Genomic DNA, 24,320 nt, shown 5'->3' with positions numbered 1-24,320 from the left:
TTGCAGGCTACAAGATCACCTTCCATGAAGAAGAATGGGACAAGATCCTTTTGATGGTCACGGAACATGGAAACCCTAACATCACCTGCCAGGAGATTCCACTGCTGTAGTCTGGAGCCCAACAGCTCTGCCTTACTCTTGGGTAGTTCCAAATCCCTGACAAGGTCATTCAGTTCACCTTGTGTTATGAGGTGTGGTTCAGAGGAGGAGGATGGGAGAAAATGTGGGTCCTGTGACATTGATGGTTCAGGACCAGAAGTTTCATCCTCTTCCTCGTCTGACTCAAGTGAGAATGATTCTGGTGCATCAGGAACCAGCAGTCCTTCTCCGTGGGGTACTGGGCGTATAGCTGATGGAATGTTTGGATACGCACAGTCCACTTTTTCTTCTTTGACACACCTTTCCCAACTGGAGGCACCATACAGAAGTAACATTTGCTGGTATGATCTGTTGGCTCTCTCCAAATCATTGCCACTGCAAAAGGCATACATTTCCTTTTCCTGTTCAACCACTGCCGAAGATTTGTTGCACAAGTGTTGCAGTATATGTGTGGGGCCCACCTCTTGTCCTGATCTCCAATTTTGCAGCCAAAATAAAGGTGATAGGCTTTCTTAACCATAGTGGTTACACTGCGCTTTTGTGATGCAAAAGTCACTTCACCACAAACATAGCAGAAGTTATCTGCACTGTTCACACAAGTACGAGACATCTCTGCTCACTTTGGTTAAACAGAAATGTGTCCCTTTGCAAAATCAAACACTGACAAATAAGAGAGCACGACACTGTATGATTTCTAGAGCGGATATAGGGCAATTTGTTCAGCAGAGTGATGTAAGTTTCGTTATGATTGCATCATCCATTACTTCTAGGAATAACATGATGCAATTCATATCATGTGTGATGCAATACCAGCTTCAGATTGCATCATTCATTGTTTTGCCTAAAAAGCAAGTACTGTCCAAACCCAGTCACAGATTTATTCATAGATCCAGTCAAAGATGTATTTTAGTCATTTCTGGTTTAAATTGAGATCCCTTCCCTTTATAACTCACTTATGCTCCGCCATTCCCAAGTCAAGGGTCGTATATACTGACCCAATAGCATATCTTGAAAACTAGAGCCAATCAACAATTTTAAGCATCATTTTCGTTCTCAGTGACCCAGAATTAGTAAAGTTTGACCACATTTATTTCAGAAGAAGTGAGGTTTTTACTCACGAAAGCTTATGCCCAAATAAATCTGTTAGTCTTTAAGGTGCCACCAGACTCTTTGTTGGCTGTAGATGATTGCAATCCGTCCGAGGGCACCACAGGTTTTAATTTCTTTCAATAGCAATGGAGCACTGGACGGTTCAGGGGAACAGGCACTGGGACAGGCAGTCTCTCCAGTCCAGAGCCTCCACACAGCTCAGCCAACGCACCTCAAGCTTCATCTGCAATACCTTCTGCTAGTCCAGTGGTTACCTACCCGCAAGCTGTGGCCGCCAATCAGCTTGGACTGTACAATGGTTCTGTGAGGAGAACTAATGTCCTAAAGCAGAGGTGGCTAACCTGAGCCTGAGAAGGAGCCAGAATTTACCAATGTACATTGCCAAAGAGACACAGTAATACGTCAGCAGCCCCCCAACCCGCTCCCAGCCCCTCCTGCCCACCGGCAGCCCCGCTGATCAGCGCCTCCCCCTCCATTCCCGCACCTCCGGATCAGCTGTTTTGTCGCGTGCAGAAGGCTCTGGGGGGGGGGGAGGAGCGAGGGCACGGCAGGGGAGGGGGCGGGAAGGGGTGGAGTGGGGGCAGGGCCTGTGGCAGAGCCAGGGGTTGAGCAGTGAGCACCCCCCGGCACATTGGAAAGTTGGCGCCTGTAGCTCCAGCCCCGGAGTCGGTGCCTATACAAGGAGCCGCAAATTAACTTCTGAAGAGCCGCACGTGGCTCCAGAGCCACAGGTTGGCCACCCCTGTCCTAAAGGCCCCAGGATCAGCCCCACCAGACTCACTCTAGGTCAGCTCTGCATCACCACGTCCAATCCAGATCTGGCTGGGAGCAACCAACAAAGGGGTGCGTGCTTGGAGGTGCATATGAACGGAAGAAGAGGCCTCAGTCCAGGCCCTGGTGGATGGGGTGTGCCACCATCACAAAACACCAGAGCTGCCACCCTGGTTGGCACCCGCAGCAGTAACTGCCAGGTCTCGATGGGCCAAGAGCAGACACTGTTCCTGGATCTCCGTTAAGCGCAGAGAGTCCCATTTCACATCACAACTCGACTCGTGCTAACTAACCCTCTTGTTGGCAGCTTCAGCAGAGAAACCCAGGAGCAAACAGGCCCTGCAGAGTGAACTCCCTTTTCACTTGTGGCAAGGGCATCGGCAGGGTGGAGGAAGCTGCCTGCTCTGGCACTATCCTGTGGATAATGGAGGGATTCAGTGCCCAGCACTGTCAATCCAGCGCCTTTCGCCAGCACTAAACTCGCTTTCACCCAGGAAGAGAGTAAAGCGCTTTCTCATTTCAGCGATAACCTGAACTCTGTGACTAACAACCCCCCAGAATGGATAATCCAGACACTAAAGCCGCAAGCCCAATGTGGAAAGATTCAATCTGGCGAAATTGGTAAATTCCCCCACCGTAATTAAAGTCGTTAATTGATTTGGGAAAACATCGTCTGGATGGGAGCTGAACCAGGGTATTTACGAGACGCGACCTAATCCCCAGATACTCCAATCACTCCAGGTTGACAGGGGAGCTGAGAGCTGTGATGGATGGATGAGAGGAGACTCATATTTCTTATTTGGTATCTTTTAAAGGAAATACTAGAGCATTTAATGACCAATTTCTCTCTTCACTGGGCCAGTCTCGCAGGCTTGTGACAGTATTTGTCTAAGGTTTTGCTTCCATCCATACTAAGGGCCAAAGTCTCCTCTCAGCTACTCTTCTCAGTGTGACCCCGCTGGAGCAAATGGGGTTGCATCAGTGGAACTAAGTGGAAAAGCGGGGCTTGGCACAGGTCAGGGCCATTAGAATGTGGACCTTGGTGGGCAGGGGCCATGTCTTTCTTTGTGTCTGTGCCTCACCATGGGGTTCTGGGGCCACTGGGTGCTACGGCAAAACAAATATTAAAACAGTCACAACGGGGTATGGGGCAAGTCGGGACTGAGTGACCGGTGCAGCGTGGACCTCTCTGTCCTGGAGGAAACTCGTGAGGGTTCCAATGCCTGCGAGGTTTGGTTAGGATGACGGTTCAGTAATAGGGAGGCATCTCCACGCTATCTGAACCTTTTGGGTCTGCAGATGTGGGTTGGAGATCTAGCGAGAGACCCTGCCAGGCCATAAATCGCCTTCCCATGGAACTCTGGCGCTTGCCATTTGGAAAGCAACTGGAGCAAGTGCAGGAAAGCAGTGGAAAGTAAAGGGCTTGTCTACGATGGGATAACACACACTAGGAGGGTGTGATTTCTAAAGTGCACGTTAATTGGCCTGCGTTGACACTGTTGGCATGCACCGAAGATTCCCTAGTGTGATTTAACGGAGCACAGTTCCAAACAGCGTGATGTTAAAGCACACGAGGGAACCTTTAGTGCTCACTGGCAGGGTCTGAATGGATCAATTAATGGGCAACACGTCTGTGCACTTGAGAAATCATGCCCCTGGAGAGCACATTACCCTACGGTGTAGAAAAGCCCCAAAAGGAAGTAATGTGACCGAAATGTGCTCGAACCTCATTCAGAAAGGAGCAGTTCAAGTTCCGGAGGGTTTTTATTTTGTCTGCCAAACCCAGAGGGGATCATGAAATTCTGCACTGAGATCCTCTGGGAGATACTCAGCATAGGTCTAGCCAGCCACAGGGGAAAGTGGAAGAGTCTGCAACAGAAGAGAATCCAGTCCTTTCCCCCTACCACTTATGGGGAAAATCCTGGAGTTGGGAGGCAAGCATGGAACTTGGGGGGTGGGGGGGTTGGCATAGAAGTGGAGGGTGAAACTCTCCAGTCCTCAGTACCAGGGCAAAACTCTCCAACCTCAGACACGAGACCGCCTTGTAATTAAAACAATTGCCACGGTATTCCCAAGACATGCATTCGGCAAAGGCTCCTGTGCGGAGTTTGCCTCATTAAGCAGGGAAGTTGTGCCCTGCTAGAGGAGATGCAGAAGGTTTCTTAGACACAAGCACTGCCGAGAGTCCCCTTGCGGCTCCTGGAAGGAACACAGCTACCATCTGAAGTCACCATCGAACTCTCCCTAGTCAATGGAAGATCTTCCATATGCACGGCGCATGCGCACACACAGACATAACACACAACGTGCTTTGGGAGCCACCCCGCTGAAGAGCACTAGATACAGCGTAAGGCATCGTCATCCGGATTTAGCCCTGGGAGCACCCTCCGCTCCCATTAGGCTCCTTGGCCCTGATTCGGCAAAGCACATGCCTAGGCCCCGTTGAAGTCAAGGTCACGTCACCTAAGTCCCACTGGAAAGTGCATGGCTGAACTGGGCTCTTAATCAGCAGGAGACGCTCACACGCCTGGATCCAGCTGTGCAACAGAGAACAACCAGGAGTCAGGGACAGAGGAAATGGTGGCTGTATTAGTACCTGATGATGCTCCACTCCGGCTCAATCCTCAGGATGGTGGGGTCCTCCATGTACTCAAACTGCAACTCCTGATGTATCTTGGCCTTGTCCACCCTCACGGACACCTTCACCTTATCAAAGCCATCGTCCGAGGCTGTGGTGTTACAGACAATGTGCTTCGTGGACCTCCTGTGAGCGGAACGAACCAAAATCAACCAGGCATAAACGGTGTGAGCAGGATAATGTCATCATTAATGGGCTCTGCCACCAACCCCGCTGTCCAGTCCCCATTCAGTGCTTTGTAACCAATCCATCCCTAGCCTGGGGGAAACTCCCTGCTGTGGACTTTGTGGGAACAGAATAACGTGTATCTGAATACAAATTAGCATCTATATTCACACTAGCTAGGTTCAAACTGCAAGGGCTCCCAGTGCTCAGGCCTCAGGGCACAAACAGAACCCGAGCTGGGGTCCAAGAGATGTTTCCGTCCAGGGACAGCCCTGATGAGTGCTTGATTTCTTCCTTCAAAGCCTCAGCGGTGACCACTGCCATAAGAAAGGCAGTGGGTTGATTCTGCATCAGCTTTCCCATCTGTAATATGGGATGACACCGCCCACTTCACAGGGGGACCTGGTTGTCTCAGCTAACTAATGTTCACAGTGCATTTTGGGATCTCTGGATGGTATTTTACTGTAACTAGAGAGGAGTCACAACCAAAACACCAGTTTGTGGCAAGGTTCAAACCCCGATTCAGGTCTGAATTTTGCAGCTGGCCTCTCCCTCTGTAGTGGGTGGAGCAAAGACCCAAGGTCCTACTGCCTTTGATTTTTAGGAATCAGTGATCTGTGACTCAGTCTCATCACTAATTACAATCACAGGAGGCTCAAACTGGGCTCGTTGTTACCTGCATGCTTCACGTCTGCTCCCTTTCTATCCTCCAGCCTCCCTTCAGCTGCCCTCACTTACAGTGTCTGCTCCTTGAACACTAACTGTTCACTCTTCTTTGATTTAGTTGGGGATTGGTCCTGCTCTGAGCAGGGGGTTGGACTAGATGACCTCCTGAGGTCCCTTCCAACCCTAATCTTCTATGATTCTATGATTCTTTAAGCAGCGCCGATGCAGCTGCAGTTCACATGTGAACTCCTAAATCCCAGGCTGTTACCACATGACCATACATTACCGACGTCAGGTCACCCCACATCCGTGAATGACTCATACGGTTTGAAAAATGCAATAGTGACAGCCCAGGAGACTGAAGTCTTGTAACCCCAGAACAGATGCAGCATGGACCATGATCGCTGTACAATTTCCCCCTCCATCACCTTGCCAATGTGCCTCAACCCTGCAATGGGCAGGCCTCCTTGGAGGTGGGAGAGGCATTCAGTCTCACGCCCTGCTTAGTGTTTGGCCTCTCTGGGAACCACAGGTTGCTAATTGCTACATTAGTGTTGATCGTGGGGATGGTAGGTTTTGTGTTGTAGATGCCACTAAGACCTGGACCTGGACCCCTTTTCATGTGGATTAATGAACACCAAGTAGAGGACACTGACTCTTGGACACCACCGTCCTGGAGTGGAAGTGAACTGCTGATCTAGAGCTGAAAAGTTCTGTGCCCTGGTCTCCAGCTGAGCCATCCATTTCACCATCTTACAAGATTATTTTTAGAGATCAGAGAGTTGTTTTAATACTTAGAATCAATTGTTTTTTTTCCCTGATAAGGCAGGGCTGTGGGATGGAATCTTTTGCACTGTACTCCCACACGGACTAGCAGAGCACGGGTCCCGTGGAGAACGGTAATGAAATTTAACCAGGGACCATGGAAAATGTACATAAAATAATAATCAAAACAATGAAATGAATCCGGTCTTCCCACCCAGGGACACTAATGGACTGCAGGAGGTAGGTCTCTATCTGCAGAACAGAACTGACACACAACAAGAGATGTGCTTGTGCGAATAGAAGAGAGAAACTATAATGGGCCAGGCTACTGTGATTTATATCTGCTTCATACCCATACTAATACGGTCCTCAGGGTGCTTAGGGAAGGTCTAGCCAGTCTTTGGTTTCATGCTCCCTCCCTTTTGAGTTACACCTTTCGTTGTGACTTTTACTTGTAATATAAACTGTGCCTGAATGATTTTGGTCCTCATAGATACAAGGGGGAGGGGGTGACAGTACTGTCCTGTCCAGCAGACACGGTCACTCCACTTCCCCTAACAGCTCTGGCTCAGACGTGACCAGCAACACTCCCAGCTATTCCAGTCCGAAGACTCCAAACGTCTCAGCCAGTGTACCTCAACCCTCATCTGCAATACCCCCTGCTAGTCCAGTTGTCACCTCTCCATGAGCTGGGAGCCCCTGTATGGTGATTAGGTGAGGAGAACTAATAGCCTATAGGCACCGGGATGAGACCCAGTGAGCTCCCTTTCATATGGGGAAGGTGCTGGAGCACGGTAACCACGTTCCACATGCCCAGCCCAGCACCAAGGACACCGGACAAACAGAGGGGGCTATTTCATAGCCTGGTGCCCCAACAGTCCCATCAGAAAACGGCGCCAGCCACATCCCTCCGTTCGCGGCTCCCTGCCCCCGGCACGAGCCGCAGGGAAGGATTACGTGCGCACCTGTAAAAGAGACAGGGCTGCCGGCCAAATGTCACCACAACGTTGCTGCCAGCATTCAGGTTGGTGCCTGTAATGGTCACCTGTGTGCCCCCCGACACTGGACCCCGCTTTGGCTTCAGGTCAGAGAGAGTCAGAGTCTGTGGAGAGAAAGAGTCACATTGAGAATGCATCGGGGGTATGTTTGCCGGTCGGTACCAGTAGGAATGGGGTGTCTTTAGTATTTGCCTTATTCTATTGGGCTGGTAAGCAACAGAGGCCATGAGCCTTGGCGACCATGATCCTATTGGTTTATCTTGTCTTGTCTCTTACCTTTTCCCCCCTGAAACTGGGCCAGATGTTCCAGTTACTCATAAATGTTCAATGATTTCAAAAGGGAGTCGCAGGCATGGAGCGACCACAGCCAAGGGCCCCAGGTCTCCCTGGCCCTTCAGAGAAAGCTCAGAAGTAACCTTGCTCTGATACAGCAGCGCCCCAGGAAGCCAAGCCATTCAGATCCTGCACCGGCTGAATGGATCGGAAGTGGCACTGCACGTGTGTTATATCGACTGCATGAAGAAGTCCGACAGAGCGTAACAGAGACAAAAAACATTACTCAAAAACCCTGTTGATGTTAAGAGCAAATGAGCTCCTTTCTATAGGTTTTCGAAGCCAAGGTATAGACTGGGACAGAGGATAATAACCCTGCTATGGAATTCTATAGGGGGGCTGAACATTCTGTAGAAAGCGGACCACTCTCTAGTCAATTACGTAGGACTTTCCCATAAGGGAAAAAGGAAAGGAAGGGTGGCCTTGTGCACTGGGGCTCGGAAGATCTGGGTTCAACACGTGGCTCTGTCATAGACTTGCTGTGTGACCCCTGAGTAAGTCACTGGATCTTTCTGTGCCTCAGTTACTCATGCGTTAAATGAGGGTAATAATACTGCCTGTCTTATCTATTTAGATGGTAAAATCTTTGGGGCAGGAACTGTCTGGGACTGGTGTATCTACAATGCCTGGCACAACAAAGCATTGATCTGTACGTGCTACCCTAACACTACTACTAAGGGAAGGTATCATTTCCAAATCATCATTTCATTTAGTTCATGCTCACTTTTTTTTTTTTTTTTTGAGTTGCTCTTCAAAATATGCCCAGATGCTTGACAAATGTATCTGAAAAGATTCCTTAACGGCCAAGAGAAAATGAACTCCCCTCACCCCTCCAATCAAGATACAATAATCATACTCCGAAGGCACAGATTACACTGATACCAAAACACAGAGAGGAGGCGTCCATTTTCAGGGAGAAATTTGAAGTTACAGTTTATTCTTTCATTAGCATTTTAATAGAAAAACTTTCCACTCACTCCCAAGTGAAAAGCTACTATCTGCATTTAAATGAAGATTTTTTTTTCTTTTTAAGAACGATAGCACAAAAGCTTGAAGCTCTCCCCAATTCCTCTGAACGAGCAGGTACAATACATGAACATATTCCTGAGCTTCGGAGACCATTGATAAAATTGTATAAAACCACCCAACACGCGTTCTGGTTCCTTCTTTCAGCCCCCCCATCACCGGCTAATCATGTTGCAAACACACTGAAACACAACAGAAATCTTTCTGCTCCGCTTTCATTCCAAAGGAAGTTAGCATGTAGAAAAGGGGCCGATCTGACAGCAGCCCAGGAGTCTGAAGTTTCTCTACACAGCAGGGTAAGCTCCCTGCATTGACACCTTGCTCTCATGGGATCATCCTTTGGTGAGATGCAGGTGCAATCACCATGTCCCACTGATTGATTCCTTAGCTTCTCACGCAAGACTGCCAACCAGGGTGCAAATTAGTGCTGACTGTCAAGGTCCTGGCTTTGATGCAGTTTCCTGTCTAGTAGGATTTGGACTGAGAATCACCAACTCATTCCACATAAGCCACTGAACAGCCATTGGATGTTGGCTACTTTCAATCACTAACAATCCTTGTGAAATTTGCCCCAGTGGTCCTAAAGGTGACAGGCTCCATATCCCTGTCCCAATCTCCTGAGGCATCTTTCTCCTCCTCTGTTGAGTTTTCTATGAAACCTATCCAAATGACTTCACCATCCTGCATTCAATGGTCCTCAGCACAAAGGAATCCCAACCAAGATGCCCTGCTGCAGAGGGTCACTGAGTTTTGGGAGGTATTATCAGAGGATTTGTGGCTCAGGGTATTTGCACTAAAGATCAAACTCCAGATTCTTTACATAAGAACATAAGAAAGGCCATACCGGGTCAGACCAAAGGTCCATCTAGCCCAGTATCCTGTCTACCGACAGTGGCCAATGCCAGGTGCGCCAGAGGGAGTGAACCTAACAGGCAATGATCAAGTGATCTCTCTCCTGCCATCCATCTCCACCCTCTGACAAACAGAGACTAGGAACACCATTCCTTACCCGTCCTGGCTAATAGCCATTAATGGACTTAACCACCATGAATTTATCCAGTTCTTTCAAACTCTGTGAGTCCTAGCCTTCACTACCTCCTCAGGTAAGGAGTTCCAAGTTTACCATTTCCTTGTTGGCAAAATGCAACAGAAAATGCAAGGAGGGTTAGTGGAGCTGTAACAGGCTGAATGGATGGAGATGGAGCTGTCCAATCCATCTTCCACAAACACTGTGTGTCCTTCCTTGGTGCTGTCATCCTCTCTTCCCTGTATTTCCTTCTTGTGAACCCGCTTCCCCACCCTGCCCTTGGCGCAATCTGCACTTACTGATGTGGCCACCCAGGGTGTCCTACTCCAGAGCCTCCCTTCTCTGCCTGCTACCACCATGCCTGACCTAGGGCCAACCTTCTCCCAACCCTTCCTGCTCCCGTGGCAGCTTCCCCCCCTTGATCACCGAGCATCGCTCTGTCCTTGCAGCTGCCGCCCCTGAGTCTAGTATGTCAAATCCCCCTGAAGCCTTGCAAGGCATGTCGTGATGTGTAGGTAACGTAACCATCTCCCTGGGACTGGGGCAAAGCAGAGCCAGGAATGTGACTTGCCGACGAGGGAGTGATGAACATGGGAGAAGGCATCAGATGAGTTGGCTAGAGAGCAGCTGTTTTCCCTGCCTAGCACAACGGTATGGAGGCATTCAGCGAAGAAAACCCCACTGACGTTAGACTCAGGCATGTATGGAGTAACGGGCAGCCAAGAAGGTAACAGCCAGCGGGAGAAGCTGTTACAAACGGACAAAGGTAACAAGCTCAAGGGTAATGTTTTGGAAAGAGCCCTTCTGTCTGCCTGATGGGAACTCTCCGCCTAGGCACTTCTCTGTCCCCATCACCATAGGTAGCTTCTGAATAGCACTGGGAGAGCCAGAGGTTAGCGAAACATCCCTAGCAGAATGTGAAAACCGCAGCTATTGACATGTCATCACCAATGCCCATTCCAGTGAAAAACAATGCTCAGGTGCATTCAAACCCCTTTGAGGTGAAGCCAGCTCTCTGGAGCGAAGACAGCAGCTCATTGAAAACGCATCGAGATCTGCTGGCTTCATGTATGCACATTCACTGGCATAGAAAGGGCCGAGTAAGCCCAGCACACCCTAGCAAGGGGCCGTAGCAGGTCTCTTACACAAGCAGTGCATGATGGAAGCCAGGGGAGACGGAGTGAGGGGGAGTTGACTGCACACAGACAGACAAAGGCACAGTGTGATTGATTCCCTTCTCACATCACTTTTATACCAGTGTCACTCCACTGACTTCAGTGGCATTATTCCTAATTTACACTGATGTAACTGAGAGCAGAGTCAGACCCAGAGACTCCCACACCTTAGCGCAGACTGATGCCCTGGGCAGAAAGTACAAATCCACTTGCTTGCGGCTACCCACCTTAAAACAGCAGCGTAGCTGCCGTGCCCAGGTGGCCACTCGAATACAAAGTTCACTCCAGATAAAACCCAAAGAACAGCCTTTTGTTGTGGGGACGGCGGGAATCCTGCACATCCCCTTCTTCTGAGGCTCTTCATTGCAGAAATTAGGGATGGCAAAAGACCCGTGTCACACTTGAATATACGGGCCCAGGACAATGGACAGAGGCACGATCAGAGCTGAGATTACTAGAACTCAGGAGCGTCTGGCTCCCAGCCCTGCGCCCTGACCACATCTCTCCCCAGCCCCACACATCAGGCGCAGGATGTTCCTCTTGGAACATGTGGCCATCCCCAGGACTGCAGCCAGGGTGGGGTGACGGTCCATGGGGCGGTGGTACTAAGGATCCGTGTGTATCCCATACCAGCAGTGGCTCTTACCTGGGGGGCGGTATCAGGGTGAGATCTATTGCCTTCCCCCACCCCCTTCAGCAGCTCCCGTTAGTTTCCCAGCTCCTTCTCCATGGCTGGCTCCAAGTTGCTGCTGTGATTCTCAGGGCTACCTTTTGAAAGGCTCATTAGCACTTAAGTTGCAGTGGGGCTCCTCCGGGAGCAGCAGGCATGACCCACCCCGGCATCTACCATGCGGTTAACGATGGCATCTGCAGGCGTGGGTGGCCCTGAGAGCCGGGGTGGTGACGCACTCCCTGATGGGATTTGCAGGGTGCCCATTGGATAGACTGAGAGTTTGCTCCAAGCTGCTCCCTTCAGCTGCTCGCTCTCTCACGGCACTGTTAGCATGGCGAAGAGCCTTTCTGTCTTTGCACTGCTTTCTTGCCATTCAATTCTGATGCTGTCTGGCTATTCCTTAGCCTCTATGGTCCCAGGCTTGGGACACAGGATGGCCTCTCAGGCCCAGAAAAACCAAGTGTGCTCTTCCCGCTTGGTCCAGGAGATCTGGGCCAGCTCTTCATGACCTACACATCACCCCTCAGGCCCAGCAGAGCTAGGTGTGCGTCCCCCCCTTGGCCAAGGAGAGTCAGACCAGCTCTTCCCCCATCACCTCTGTGGTCCAACAGAGCCAGGTGTGCGTCCCCCCTTGGCTCAGGAGATTAGGGCCAGTTTTTCCCCTGTCACCCCTCAGGCCCAGCAGAGCTAGACCACATCCCTACACACTGCCCCTCACGCCCAGGAGAGATGGGCCAGCTCTTCCCCTCCCCCTATACCCTTCAGGCCCAGGGCTAATCACTAGTTCTCCTAAGGATTTGGTGGTAGGAAGGTCTCACTGCATCAGCATAGTCTGAATACCAAGGTTCTTGTGTTTTAAGCCAGGCCCATCCATCTATTCTCTCCCCATCACCATCATCTCCAAGTGCTTGCTATAGTGCCTGGAACAGGAACAAGAGGGCAGCCATGATGAGATGGAGAATGTTTGAGATGGGCTAGAAAAGCTCCTGAGGATGGCAGTTGCCTGGATCACACGCGGAGTTCCCTGCAGGCAACAATCCTAGCCCATTCCCTATTGGTTCCCCAGTACAGTCTCCATGGTTGCTGGGATGGAGTTTCCTGAGTTTCCTTTGGGAGACTGTTCTATAGTCCAGTGTATCCCACCATTCAGATTTCTGGTTAATCAGCTTAAATTGTCCTCCAGATCACAACACTGCTTTCCCCAGTGCACCCGGAAGGCACCAGGCACCACTTGCTACAGCTGTTGCATCCTATAGGAACACCAGCCAATGGCATGTAGATTTCTAGTGGGAAGGAATGGCCATGCAGGCTGCATATGGGCCCTGTTGCTGAGGTGGAGGGGAAGGGGGAAGAAGGAGCATAGAAGAAGGTGAGAGAAAATGACGGACAGACTCCATTCCTATTCAAGCTCAATGGAAAGACGTTAACTGATCTAAATGGCAGTTGGATGGGACCTTAGTTCCTTCTGATCCCAGGGGATGTTCTGTTATGGGGCTTACCATAAAGTAGTACAGCTGGGAGGACCTGGCCATGAACTCGGGCTTACACTCGGCCACGCAGATCTCCACGAATCCGGCGTGCTGGCTGGGTTTGGCCTCTCCCATCTCGCACACTATCCTGCATGGAAAGCATAGAGGGGAGGGCAAGGGGTTCGGGTCAGTTCACGCTGGTACAACAGACCTATCTCCGCAGAGCCCACAGACCCTGCTCACTCCTTGCCAGCGCCCGACCCACAGGAACCCCTGGGGAAATCTGTAAATCAGCAAAGCTCCACCGAAAGCCATAGAACTAGGATAATTTTCACCCGCTGAGGATCTGGCCAGTTAGTCTCTCCCCTCTCCTCTTACCAATCCATTTGCTAGTCCAACCCAGCAGTAGCACTCACCTTTGGGTTGGGCTGCGGGTTCCAATCCCACATCAGCTCTTGGGCTCCCACTCATTGCTGGCCACTGCAGTGCAAACTCAGTTCTCAGTGCTTCTGTCCTGAAGATGGGACCTAAACCAGCTCTCTTCTGCCCATCGCTGGTGGCTGTCAACTAAGGTGGGGCAGAGATCCCAGGAGTAGGGGACAATCCACATGCCCTTACTCAACAAAACCGGGGGGCGTGGGAGCTCCTGCTGGGAGCAGGAACAGTGAAGACCACAACAGACTCACTGCCACGCCATAGGCTAAGGCAGTGCTTTGGGAATGACTTTGTGATAGCTGGAGAAGGAGAGGAGCTATGCATTACCCAACCCTCCTCTTCCTGGGCGGTTTGTGCGGGGTTTGTCTGCACGAAGAACACATTCAATTTCTGGCTTCCTGGGGGCTCTGACTCCTCCCGCAGAGCGAAGGGGGGGCAGCAGAGGTGTTACTGAGCACATTGTTTCACAATCCAGTACATGTCCAACTTACTGCTCTGCCGGGATGTATCCTTCCACCAGTGGTTTGCACTCCACTCCAGCTACTTTGACGTGAGATGCAATGTCCCGGAACTCCAGGCCCAGATTCTCTCCCCGGATTGTCACTTTGGTTCCTCCTTCCCGAGGGCCCGTCACCGGGATGATCTGAAGAAAAGAGGCAAGAGCAAACAGATAGACACACTGGCATATCAAAGGCCACCAAGGCAGGAGTTGTATCAGCATCTCAGACTATCGCAGGCTCACGTCACCATGAATGGCTCCCTCACAAATACATCCGCATTGTTGCGTCTCGCTTCTGGTCCCAAACACACCGTTTCCAAAATTCCACCCCATGGGATACATCCCGTTGCCTCTCCTACGTGAGTAACGCTGCACCAGACCAGCTCTGCATGCGGCCTATCAAGGGATACCTGGGAACAAGTCTATCTACTTGTGGGAGGGTGGGACTTTTGCACGGAGATTAAGCTCCAGGTTTTGTAAATGTCCATCAGCCGTAAAACTTCATCAGTGGAAAGCTCTGGGGGAGGAGAGGGAGCAGGGGGAGGAGAGGAATCCAAGACAGAAAGGTCCAACCAATCTCTCCTCCATACTCAGGGACTTATCCAAGGCCCATTGAAGTCAGGACATGGACTCCCATTGAAAGACTTCAAGGAGCTTTGGATCAGCCTAAATGGTTTGCCATATGAGATGATGAAGGAAAGGTGCTTCTCATGATGGTTCCAAAGGCCTTTGCTGCCCATTCAGATGATGCCCTGGGTGCCATCTGCCAGCACTGGCATGGATCACGCCACAGTGAAATGATGGGGAGTGGGAATTCCCTCTTGGATGTTCTCACCTGTTTGCTATTAGCACTGCCAGCTGGGAAGCCATGCTGGCAGCTAGATTCTTGCCTTGCAGTTTTCCAGGCAAAGATATCCTAGATGCTGGCAGGAGCTGGGAGAACCTGGCTGCTCTCTGCTGCTTTCCAATGCTGAGTTCAAAAGACCCCCCACAAACTGCACTGTCAAGGCCCCACCTGTCATTACCGTGGGCACCAGAGTGATGATGGACCCCATGGGAGAGGATCAAGGACCGCAAAGGGGTATGGTATTGGGGTTTGCAACCCATCTCCGACACTACAGCTATAGGACTGCTCCGCTGACTCTCCTGTATCTGTGCCACCAAACCAGTTTGTACCAGCATGCAAAGAACAGAGACTGTATATAAGAGGGGAGATGGTGAGTTATAGTCCCTAGGTCATGTATACATAGATAGCTGGCAACAGTGGGTATGTAGCTGAATTATAGCCCCAAAGGGTGCCAATCCGTAACAGCTCATGACCCAGATGCTACAACTGCTAGCTAAACACATACTGGCCGCACACGGACTAGAACTGACACTCTTCTGCTGCAAAAGCCCACATCTCTACTCCGTGCAACCCTTAGGCTTTAGAGCGTAAGTGGGGGAGACACTGGCAAACCCCGGAGCAGATCCGACTGTACTCTATCCAGCAGGGGGCAGCTGTTCTTGAGCCGTTTAAGTTTCAGAAAGCTCGATTTTGCAGAAGCCCCCGTAACAGGCCCAGCCTGGAGACGGCACAGTGAGCACTGGTGTAAGGGGTAACCTGTTGCAATGAAACAAAGAGTTTTTCCAGTGGTGATGAAGGGCCCCGCCGTATCATCCCCACCAAACTTGGCAGCTCCAAATCACCAAAGTGAGATCGATCATTTGTTTTGTCCATCGGTGTTTCTTTGAGAGCTTTACACTGGAGCCAGTTTGAGCTAATCCCCTAAATCCAAAAAAAACCCTGCTCCATAGCTGACCGCAATTTCTACACCAGGCCAAGCAAAAAAAGCCCACATTCCAATGCCCCTGAAGTTGGAATTTGAGATTCAAATCCCAGCTCTGTGTGTCACTCCCACCTCTGACACCGAGCAAGATGCTTAATTCCTGTGGGACAGTGCCTCGAACATAATGTTCTCAGAAACGTTCTCAGGAAAATCTCCTCAGCCTTGCCAAAGATTTCACCTTTGGGTGGAGATGCTGTGGTGCTAGGAGTTACGGAAAAGCAATTAGAGAGAGAGAGAGAGAGAGAGAGAGAGAGAGAAGAATTTTTCAGAAAGTGAAGAGTATGTTTAAAAGTAGAGCTAGCAGAAAACAGAATTTTCTGTCCAGCAGGAAACTCCAACATTTTGAAATTTGTTTTGTCCTGTATTGCGACAAAAAGTCAAAATCTTGAAATGTTTCCCAGAGTGGAAACCTTCCATAACTGTTGTTCTTCGCGATGCGTTGCACGTGTCCATTCCACTCTAGGTGCCTACACGCCCCAAGCACAGTTGCCGGAACTTTTTTCCCTCAGCAGCACCCGTTGAGGCGGCTTGAGCGCCCTCTGCTGTCGCAGGCCGTTAGTGCCAGTATAAAGTCTCCAACCGACCCCACAGCCCCTTCAGTTCCTTCTTTCCGGAAAACTCCAACGTAGAGGGGGCAGGAGGGTGGGTTGTGGAATGGACATGTGCAGCACATCTTGAAGAACAACAGTTACGGAAGGTCAGTATCCATTTTTTCTTCTTTGCGTGATTGCACCTGTGCATAACACTCTAGATGACGCTCAAGCAGTTGACTAGGCGGAAGGATCGGAGTTAATGAACACACAGACTGCAGCAGAGCTCAACAGTACAGCTCAGCCAAAATTGGCATCATCTCTGGAATGCTGAGGGATGGCGTAATGGGAGGAGAACATGTGCACTAATGACCAGGTTGCTGCTTTACAAATATCCTGAATCGTTCAGTACCAGGGTTGGTACCGGAGTCCGGACTGGGTGCTGCCTGATGGGACAGTGGTGCCCGTCTTTCCAAGGCCACCGAATAGGAGTACCTGGAATACGCCCTGGAAACTGGGGGAAACCCCCATAGGTCCCAAAATGGCCACTGGACCGGGGTCGGTCCCCAGTGACCTCCTGACCAACCACTCAATGTTATTCCTATGCCCGGGTCCATGGAAGGGTGGAAATGCCTTGAGGAGTAGTGAGAGCAGCTCCTAGGATGGGAGAACTAGGACCTGGTCTCCCACTCGGAAGAGGACGAGTTTCTGTCCAGTGACCACGGGAGTGCCATTCCCAGGGGTGCTGGAGATCGATGCCATAGTGGAGAGGTCTGCTCCGTGGCAAGCATAGCTGGTTTCCCTTTTGACAGTACCAAAAGGTGTGGTACCGAACGTTGAAAGGACCCAGAAGGTTCACTCCTCTGATAACACCGACTCCTTTCTGCCGGTGATACCGGTACTGACAGCGAGAGAAGGTCCCTGGCAGTGGCAAACGCCCCTGGTGTGGTGGGTACCGAGATAGCATTGGTGCTGCACGCTGCTGCAAATAGAGAAGGCTCTTCTGGGACCGAACTTAATGGTGTCAACTACTGTGGTATCAAGGCCGAGGAGCGCTTTGACTTAGATCACACTCTACTCTGATCCCCATGCCTGGCTGTCTTCAGTGCCTGGGATCGCCCCCTTTTGGCTGGCCCTTTCTTATGCCTTTTTCTAGGCATTGGGAATAGTGATCGGTGCCGGGACTCTGGTCTGGTAGGATGAGCACTCCTACCCGACGTCAGGGCACTCGGTGCTGAGTCTGACTGGCCTGGCTCAGATCGGGATCTCAGTCGCACTTCCAGGACTCATCCCTCACATCACTCCTGTGCTCATTAACATTAGAGATGGGCCGGAAACAAAAGCTTAGATCCCAACATCCCAACAGCTTGGATCTAGGTGCAAACTTTGCCACGTTGGGGCCCCTCTGGGATCAAACGGTAGGATTTTCAAAAGCACTCCGCGTTGGTCTAACTCTGCTCCCAATAATGTCAGTGGGAGATTTACCAGCTGACTTCAGTGAAAGCAAGGGGAGGCCAACACAGCACTTTAGAAAAGCCCATTCACACTTGTGCAACTTTGGTCACTTACAGATGTAGGTCTGGCTTGCCATGAGTAATTAAACATGGGGGAGGCCTCATTTCTTAGAAGACCGGATTAAGGAGGCTACCAGATCAGCAAGCTGAAAATGGAGTATTTGTGCTAAACGTAAGCTAAAAGACAGAATGCCTGAGCAAGCTAAGAGAAGAAGGGAGACACCCTGGGAACCAATTACTAAGAGCAAGCTAACAACGGGCAAGAGAAATCAGGGGTGTAAAGATGAAGTAAAGAGTAAAGTCGAACATGGACCGCGCATGGACAGAGCACGCTGTGTATGGATTAGTTCCTGCAAAGTAACCAAGCCAATCCCAAAACACGGGATGCAATGTAGAGTGAATGTAGTGTGATGTGTAAAGGTATATAAAGGAAGGGGGCTGCTGTGTAACTTTGGATGTGTGGTATGCCCTGTACCCAGCCCCTACGCTTGAGTAGTGTGATTGCATGGCAATAAAGAAAACTCAGTGACGAGTTCTGAGTCAAGCTGAGCTCTTGGGAAGCGAGTGGATAAGGTCTCGGAGACAGCTGAGTGGAGAAGATCTGAGAAGCCACCTCAACATACTCCAGAGTGGTTAAGGTCTCAGAGGCTACCCCAACAAAAGGCCTGATCCAAAACCCATTGAAATTGATAGAAAGATTCCCCATGACTTCAGTGGGCTTTGAATCAAGCTGCCCAGGTATTCGCTCAGCTCCTGCGGGGCAGAGTTCTAACCTGCAGACCCCCCACTCCCACGCAGAGGAGAGCGTGTTATTGCCTGAGTCTAGATTCAAAGAACAGAGCGAAGAACTGGCCGCACGTTTCCATCCTAGGTTCAAACGAATGGGACAAGGACTGTCTGTTTCAGTCTGGGGAGCAGAGGGAGGGTGACTGAAAACTGCCAAGAAGCCTGGGCGCCACCATAAATACATCCGGCCAGGAGACCCGGTGTCACAACTTACACCTGCTGCTAACGACAGCCTAATGCTACAGCTCTCACTTGTCATTCATAAAGAGCAATTTTATAGTCCTCTAATTTCATTGACTGGCAATATAAATGCAGGAGCCAGTAAATAACCGGGGAGCTTTTGTGTTGTTGTGTGCGTGTGGTTTTAATTTCCATCCGCTCTACTCCTCGTGCATATTTTCTTGGCTCCCCGCCAGAACGAGAATGCTCTCACCAACTGCTCCAGACATACCATTAGCTGCAATATATATCCAGCCACTTGAGATTACTTCCGTGCTAATGGCTCAGAAAAAGACTTTCCGAGAGCTACTTATGAGCATGCCAGACAATCAGAATATTTCATGAGCGAATCGAGCGATGATCTGGAGGAGCTGTGGGGCCGTCGTGGCCTGCAGGAAATGCCATCGGAGACAGCAACGCGCCTCCCTGCTGCATCTGAAGAATGGCGCGTGGATGCTTTGCCGCCTGTTGCACAAGCACAACAGGCGCAGGGAGGAAGCCTGGTGCAAAAACAGGGGGTGGATTCTCAGAATTGTCAACTGCAAGATATGGGCTTGATGGAGGGACTGGGGGGTGGAGTTCTCTGGTCTAGGTTATGCAATAAGTCAGAGTAAAGGATCATAATAGTCCCATACAGCCTTAAAATCTCTGGATCTAGGAGAAAGTTCTGAACCCTTGGCGGGATTTGGAAAAAATAACTTTGGAAATAGTTTTCAACTTTCCCCCCACTTTAAGTTTCAAGTGTTCCGGGTGAAAGTTTTCAGAAGTAGCCACTAATGCTGGGTGTCCAGCTTATACCTATCTAATAGAGCTGGAAGGAACCCCAAAAGGTCATCAAGTCCAGCCCCCTGCCTTCACTAGCAGGACCAAGTACTGATTTTTGCCCCAGATCCCTAAGTGGCCCCCCCAAGGATTGAGCTCACAACCCTGCGTTTAGCAGGCCAACACTCAAACCACTGAGCTATCCCTCCCCCTTGAGATGCATTGGCCTGGCATTCAGAGCTGGCTGAAACCAATAGGAGCTGTGAGTGCCAGGACCAAGGTACCCAGAAATGCAAACACCCAGACAGAATCCCAGGGGTGCTTTGGAGAAGGCTGGGCCGTTTGTTTGGGATGGACGAGGATGTGCTGAACACAGAGAGACGCTCCGCTCACGGAAGTTAGGACCCCAGTGGAACTACGTATAAAGGCTTTGTTCTCGGGAGACTTCCAGCCCTAGACCACACATTCAGACAGACTTTGGCTACAGAGTCTGTACCTCTGGATTCTGAACAGAGCTGGCAGAGCACTGGGAGATTTGCTTATCACCCGCTGAGATCCCTGGACCCTGAGAAAAGAAACCCGCGGGCAAACCCTACCGTTTTTTATTTGCAAATAATGCATTAGCCATGGCGAGGACTGGCTCACCCCAGTCCTGTTTCATCCCAACAGGCCCGATTGCCTACTTTGTCCCACTTTGACCCAGACATAGGACCTTTGTCCTCCAGGGGCTGTCTTTTGTCCTCCCTCGACCCTGCAGAAACTGCTGCCCGCACCCCATCCCCGCATCCTGAACCCCAAGAAGAATGTTCATGTAAGTGTCCTTTGGAAGATGGAGACAGTGACTAGTCTGGGGGAGGGGCAGGGTCTTCTCCTCAATGGACTGGTCTCCACGGATCTCCCAATAGCTGCAGATTTAGGGGGTCAGTTACCTAGGGAAGGAGAGCCAAGCCCTTCCGCAGTGGACAGTTTGGTAGACATCTGGGAACTCCCCCTTCTTGTGTTTTGTGCCACCTAGAAGATGATATGGGACTGCATATTCAAGGATCAGTTCACCTTCTACCACCACCCAGCCATGTCTGGGATGGAAGACACAGCAGCACCACACCAGGGTTTATTTTTAACACTGGATTGCTGTAAACAGCTGGGCAGGCACTGAGCACCAAGCATACCACTAGGTCACAGGTGCTTTTATTTTTCCTGGTGGGTGCTCCACCCTCGCTCTGCCTGAGGCCCCGCCCCTCCTCTGCTCTTTCCCCTGAGGCCCCGCCCTCGCTCTGCTTCTCCTGCCCCTGTTCTGCCCCTTCTGCCAATGCCCTGCCCTCGCTCTGCCTCTCCCATCCCTGTTCTTCCCCCTCCCCCGAGGCCCCCTGCCCGTCCATCGCTCTCCGCCAGCCACCAAACAGCTGATCAGCGGGGCCCCGGGGAACAGCTGTGACGGGTGGGTGCTGAGCACCCACTTTTTTTTTCCCGTGGGTGCTTGAGCCCCACAGCACCCAGGGAGTTGGCGCCTATGCACTGGATTCTCAGTGGGGCAGTCGTGTTATTTCATCAGGTCCTGACTCCCAAAGGTGCTGTTTCTAATCTGTCTCTTTCCCACTCAGACCTCTCCATCTCTCTAGTCATAACCCTCCATATGCACTTCTGGATGAGTTACTCCAGATCTTACATCCCTAGCACCAGCAGGAAGGAGAGGAATCTCTCTGTCTACTAGGGAATTATATGGTCCCCATCATTAGTGTTGAGATCTGTCTTAACTACCTGGTGACTATGATGGCACTCATCACCACAGTATCTGAGCACCTCCCAAGAGATAACAACCAAAACCACACGAGACCGGAGGCCTCATTTTCCTCTCTAGTTCCCCACTTTGTCTCCCCCTGCATTGCCCTCTCTAGTTGTCTTCTCTCTCCTCCCATCTCTCCTACTGCCCCTCTCACTTTCTTTCTCCCTTCACCTTTCTCCTTGAACAACGCAGATGATAGGAAACCTCACAGGAAAGCACCCCACTGGGGGTTCCCCCTGTTTCACTGCGGAGGCATTCCTCCTGACAGCAGCCTTGTTCTCCCTTTGCCAATGACTGACACACCTCCGAGTTCTCTTGTTTTGGCCAGACCTGTGTACTCTAGGAGAGTTTTTTTTCCATTTGCTTCCTCTGAAACATCAGGGATGGTGGCAGCTGGAGATGGGACTTTGGATGGGATGGGCCAGGGCTCTGAGGTGGCACCGAGCACGCTCTCTTGCTTGGCTGGGCTGGTTCTTGATCACATGCTCAGGATCACCACATGTGGAATCAGGAGGGAATTTTCCCCCAGATTGGATTGGCAGTGAGCTTGGGGATTTTTCCCCTTCCCCTGCAGCATGTGAGTGCGGGTCACTTCCCAGGATTATCTGGGTATGTCTCACTTAAACATTTCCCTGCCATTGCGGGTCCTTCCTATGCTCTGCCTATGGCAGAGAACAGTCTAGTCTCCGGTGGGCCGTGACACTTCAGTCTCATTTCAGTTGTTGGGGTTTGTGTGCGGGTGCTGGGTGGTGGCGGTGGCCTATGGCATACAGGAGGTCAGGCAGGATAAGCTGGTGGTCATAGAAGCATAGAATCGTAGGGCTGGGAGGGACCTCAAGAGGTCTTCTAGTCCAGTCCCCTGCACTCACGGCAGGACTAAGTATTATCTAGATTGTCTAACCTGCTCTTAAAAATCTCCAGCGATGGAGATCCCATCCATCTGGCCTTAAACTACACAATTCTGTAATTATCCCGCTCACGTGAAGGCTTGAATGCTGGAAGGCCCGTGTTCTCCAGGGCCACGGTGCCTCTGAGGGGGCTTCCCACCCATTAACAATCAGGTGATGTAAATGGATGTCATTCTGTTGAAGTCAATGGCATCCTGCCAGTTTACACCAGGTGGGCCTCAGATCTCGGCATAATCGAGGCAGTGGCTCTGTCTGTGCTGCTGGTGTCAAGAAGCATTAGTGGCAGCCTGCACTCTCACTTCACTTCACACCCACAAAGTGCTCCGGAGACTGTGGAGTTGGCAGGGTGCCTGGGATCAGGGCTGGGATTCAGCAGCCAGCTCCAGGTGGGGGGCGGGCGGGGGAGCTGTGTCATCCCAGCTCGGCTGCTGTCATGGAAGGCACCAGGGGCTCCTCCATGAGACACGTTGAGTCTGACCTCTCATTGCGAGAGGCAGCGGGGGCTCTGCTTGAACTGACAGAGCTTAGCCCTGGCGCAGTTCCAACGCTGAGCCAGGGACAAAGCAGAGAAATCAACCAGCACAAGAGAGATGGGCTCTTGAAGCGGGTGACCTGACACTAACGAGAGTGCGGAGAACAACTTACGTCGGTGATCCGGGGATTGGTGCATTTGCCCTTGGTCCCGGACAGTTCCAGCCACTGGTTCTCCTGGATGGGGCAGTGGTGCTTCAGCGTGCACTGGTTCTGTCCCTCGCACCAGCCGCACTCGAAGTCTGGGTCGGCCTTCAGGCACAGGCCGCAGCTGTCCCGCATGGCCCCACACTTGTACAGGTGCACTGTGGGGACAGCGAAGGAGAGAGATCCTGAGGAGGGTACATACCATGGAGGGAGGGGGAGTCTGGAAGGAGGGCTGAGAGGCGTAACTAGGAGCAATGGATGGGAAATGAACATAGGGAAACATAGGCCAAATAGAAGTTATTCTATATCCAATAACTTACTAGATGGAGGCAGAGTCTCCCAAGGGGAATAAAGAATGGAAGCCCAGTTGCTACTGTCCTAGGTTGGGCAAGGATCGGGAATCTCACAACATTTTAGTTGCATCAGAGCCAGGAGGAAGAATGCTCTAGTGGTCAAGTCACGGGCTGGGGAATCAGGAGATATGGGCTCAGTTCCCACCTCTGCCACAGACTCCCTGTGGACCTTTGGCAAGTCACTTAGTCTGTCTCACCCTCAATTCGCCATCTGTAAAATGGGGATAATAATCCAGCTTCTATCCCACTTTTTATCTATCTTGTCTATTTGGATTGTGCCCCTTTGGGGGCAGGGGCTGTCTCTATGTGCATTCACAGCGCCTCAGGCAATGGGGATCTTCGTTGCGGCCTCCAGGTGCTATCATAGTACAAATAAATAATAAAGAATGATAATTAATAACAACAGATGCAGAATTTCTGGGCATTGGTTTGAATCCAGAATTGAAAATGAGCATTTCCCCTTCTTCCGCCACCTCAGGAAATGTGGGAGTTGAGGGACTAACTTTGGTCCCCTTCTAATACAAATGCCGATTAAACTCATCTTTGATTTTTGGTATAATAATATGCTATTATGAGGATGTGAAAGCATTTTCCATATTGCAACTAACTAGCCTTGATAACTAAAGCTACACAAAGAACTGATTTTTTGGTTCACTGGCAATTCGGGGGGAAAAAATTAAGAAATGGTTTCGTGTCAATCCCAAAAGGCATCTCCAACTCGATCTGCAAGAATCCCTCACTAACCCCAGACCTGGGTCCATTCTCAGCAGAGACTGCCATGGAATGGAGTAGTAGGGTGGTTTGGTGACGGGCCTCAGATCTCAGCATAATCTAGGCAGTGGGACTTGGCTGGGCCAATCAAACCCCACGGTCATTGGTGACTTTGGCCAAAATTCTGGACTTCCATCTCCAGAGAGGAATGGCCAGTGTTTAACAACCACATTGCATTACCAAGTGCACTGGCCTAATGGAGTTTGTAGTGGGCCCCTCTGAGGTGAGATCTGCTCTCATTCTCGGAGTCACCGTCAGTCTGTCTGTCTGTTGGACTTCACCCAGTGAGTCCATAGGCTATGCTAAATGTGCTGAGTCGAGTCTCGTGGAAACCAGAT

General features: G+C 50.9%; 1 protein-coding gene across 1 annotated transcript in view; it reads right to left on the bottom strand.

Annotated features, from left to right (window-relative positions):
• Nucleotides 1-24,320, bottom strand: part of PLXNA4 (plexin A4) — a 632,199-nt gene that overhangs the window by 89,091 nt on the left and 518,788 nt on the right. Inside the window, exons 12-16 of the mRNA XM_054015834.1 lie at nucleotides 22,826-23,016; nucleotides 13,842-13,993; nucleotides 12,946-13,063; nucleotides 7,180-7,316; nucleotides 4,577-4,744 (exon numbers count right to left, since the gene is read on the bottom strand). Coding sequence (XP_053871809.1) covers nucleotides 4,577-4,744; nucleotides 7,180-7,316; nucleotides 12,946-13,063; nucleotides 13,842-13,993; nucleotides 22,826-23,016 — 766 coding nt within the window. The remainder of the gene's footprint in view (nucleotides 1-4,576; nucleotides 4,745-7,179; nucleotides 7,317-12,945; nucleotides 13,064-13,841; nucleotides 13,994-22,825; nucleotides 23,017-24,320) is intronic.

Source organism: Malaclemys terrapin, chromosome 1 (genome assembly GCF_027887155.1).
Source record: "Malaclemys terrapin pileata isolate rMalTer1 chromosome 1, rMalTer1.hap1, whole genome shotgun sequence".
Classification (NCBI taxonomy): Eukaryota; Metazoa; Chordata; order Testudines; family Emydidae; genus Malaclemys; species Malaclemys terrapin.
This window is presented reverse-complemented; position numbering and strand designations above follow the sequence as displayed.